This window comes from Phyllobates terribilis, unplaced genomic scaffold (genome assembly GCF_046119375.1).
Source record: "Phyllobates terribilis strain yellow unplaced genomic scaffold, ASM4611937v1 Scaffold_4__5_contigs__length_816908805, whole genome shotgun sequence".
In the NCBI taxonomy this organism is placed as follows: domain Eukaryota; kingdom Metazoa; phylum Chordata; class Amphibia; order Anura; family Dendrobatidae; genus Phyllobates; species Phyllobates terribilis.
Window position 1 is genome coordinate 641,103,932 of NW_027362764.1, and position 2,476 is coordinate 641,106,407.

Consider the following 2,476-nt stretch of genomic DNA (forward strand, 5'->3'; position numbering starts at 1 on the left):
TGATTTGGGGGGAGCTGTCCCACTGTCCCAGGAGGTCAGCGCAATGTCCCATCTTCCAATCCTGGAAAAAAAATGCATGTTAAAAGCAGTTGGTTTTTTAAGTGCAGAATCAAAGTTTTTCTGTCCTATAAAAAAACACATTAAAATGCTTTTCAAATATACACTAATAAATGATTAAATAAGGGGGAAAAGCAAATAAAAAAAATGCATCAAAAATGAAGTTACCAGATATGCTTGAACTTTTTGCTTCGACAAGGCAAAACTTTCCAGTGACTGCGTTTGGAACTACAAGTACCAGCATGACCTCAGAGCAGTCCGAGCCTTTGATACATTGTCCAGTGTGGTGCGACCTCTAGTGGCTGCACTCAGTATTAGATCAGTTCGGCCTTATCTTTATCACGCCCTCCGTCAGCCGCAGCTAATGGGCTTCGCCGGAAGGAAACCTTTGACCTGAGGTAAGTCACGTGTCCTTCCATGCTGTCTCCACGTGTTTCCTGCTCGCTTCTTCCTGCGCTGCAGACATGGCGGCCGCCACCATAGAAGACGTGTTGGCCCAAGTGGAGAAAGATGAGGCGGACAAGCTGAAGCTCATCACTGTGACCAAGGAGCTGGAGCTGCAGTTTGATCTGGGGAACCTGCTGGCGATAGACCCCAATCCTCCGGACGGTAAAGCCTTCCGCCAGCAGAGCAGAGCCGACTTCCTGCGCGCCCTCGCCCGGGACAACACGCAGCTCCTCATCAACCAGCTGTGGACGCTGCCGACCCAGCGGGTGCAGGAGACTGTGGTGGCGACACTACCGGAGCCCAGCACCCGCCTGCCCCGGGAGAAGCCGGTGCCCAAGCCCCGGGCGCCCACCCGCTGGGAGGAGTTCGCTAAGCTGAAGGGGATCCAGAAGAAGAAGAAGACCAACCTGGTGTGGGATGAGGAGCACAAGGAGTGGCGGCGGCGCTGGGGCTACAAGAGAGCCAAGGATGGCACCAAGGAGTGGCTGATTGAGGTGCCGGGCACCGCGGACCCCGATGAGGACCAGTTTGCCAAGAGAATGAACGCCAAGAAGGAGCGAGTGGCCAAAAACGAACTGCACCGCTTGAGAAATCTGGCCCGGGCACACAAGGGCAAAGTCCCTGGCGTAGGGCTCACCCCGACCAGCCAGCCCTCCAAGGACCAGCTGGGCAAAGCCTTGTACGTGGCCAAGCGCTCCACCGCCTCACTGGGCAGATTCCAGGACAAGCTACCCCAGGAGAAGGAGCCCAAGAACACGGGCAAGAAGAGGAAGTTCCAGCCCCTGGTGGGAGACTTCGGGGCAGAGCGGAGCAAACAGCTGGAGATCTTGAAGATCATGGATAATAAGAAGCCCAAGATGGATGTCACCAAAGCCGTCAACAAGCAGATGAGGCAGGAGGACGCAGAGGCCTCTGCCAAGAAGAGGAAGAAGTCCTCCAAGAAGGGCAAAGGGGGCAGAGACAGAGGGGGCCCCAAAAAGGGCAAAGGCAAGGCCCCAGCCAGGAGAGGGAAGGGGAAAAGAAAGTAGAAGGGACTGTGAGTTGCTACGTGTGTCTGTTGGGAATGAGATGACCCTAGTGCCCCCAGCTGCAGGACTGTTATGCCCCTGTTGTTGCTGGGGATGTGGCACCTTCTGCTCTGAACTCACATCTATTATCAACGTTTTGCATTTACAAACTATTTTTGTAATTCTGGAGCTGATAATTATTTATATGATAAATATGTGCCCCCTCTCCGCAGCTTAACTCCGGCTCCTGGGGCAATAAAGTATCTGATGTCTTTCTGTGTCTTAGTCTCTACTCACAGATGCAGATCGCGGTGTGGATGGAAATGTTAGATCTCTTCTATAAGGTGCCAGCGTCGTACACAACTGCTTGATTTAGGTTTTCTTCAGACGCGTTTGTTGACATTGGATTTTTGCCTTAACGCTGGAGTTATAGGCTGCATGCCCATGAAGCATTTTCCAAGCGTTTATGCTGCAGAATTTACGCAGCGGAAACGCTTGGTAATCCGTCCCCAATGACAAGCCGCAATGTCAATGCCCATGCTGCGGATTTATGCTGCGCTCAAAAATCCGCAGCATGTCCATTAATTTTGCGGACACGCAATGTAATCGCTGCACAAGCGGATATCACACCGTTCACTGTGTGGATGGTATCCAGGCCTGGGTACCATAGAAACTGTAAAAAAAAGAATTTAAAATAAAAAATAAAGATTATACTCACCTTTCGATGTCGTCCTGGTGTTTTCTCCCCTTCTTCTGGTCTGCTGTAAGGGTCGCGGTGTTGTGAAGGACCTGCCATGACGTCATTGAGTCATGTGACCTGTCACATGACTCAATGACGTCACGGCAGGTCCTTCACACCACCGCGAGCAGTGCAAGAGACCGGACGCGGTGGAGAAAACACCGGGAGGACATCGGAAGGTGAGTATAATCTTTTTTTTTTTTTTTTTTTTTTTTTTTACCATTTT

At 51.4% G+C, this 2,476-nt stretch overlaps 1 protein-coding gene across 1 annotated transcript; it reads left to right on the plus strand.

Annotated features, from left to right (window-relative positions):
* Nucleotides 1-454: 454 nt before the first annotated feature.
* On the plus strand, nucleotides 455-1,783 carry RRS1 (ribosome biogenesis regulator 1 homolog). Its single transcript, XM_073679384.1, has one exon. The coding sequence runs from the start codon at nucleotides 522-524 to the stop codon at nucleotides 1,530-1,532; it is 1,011 nt and encodes a 336-aa protein (XP_073535485.1). The 5' UTR covers nucleotides 455-521; the 3' UTR covers nucleotides 1,533-1,783.
* Nucleotides 1,784-2,476: the final 693 nt, after the last annotated feature.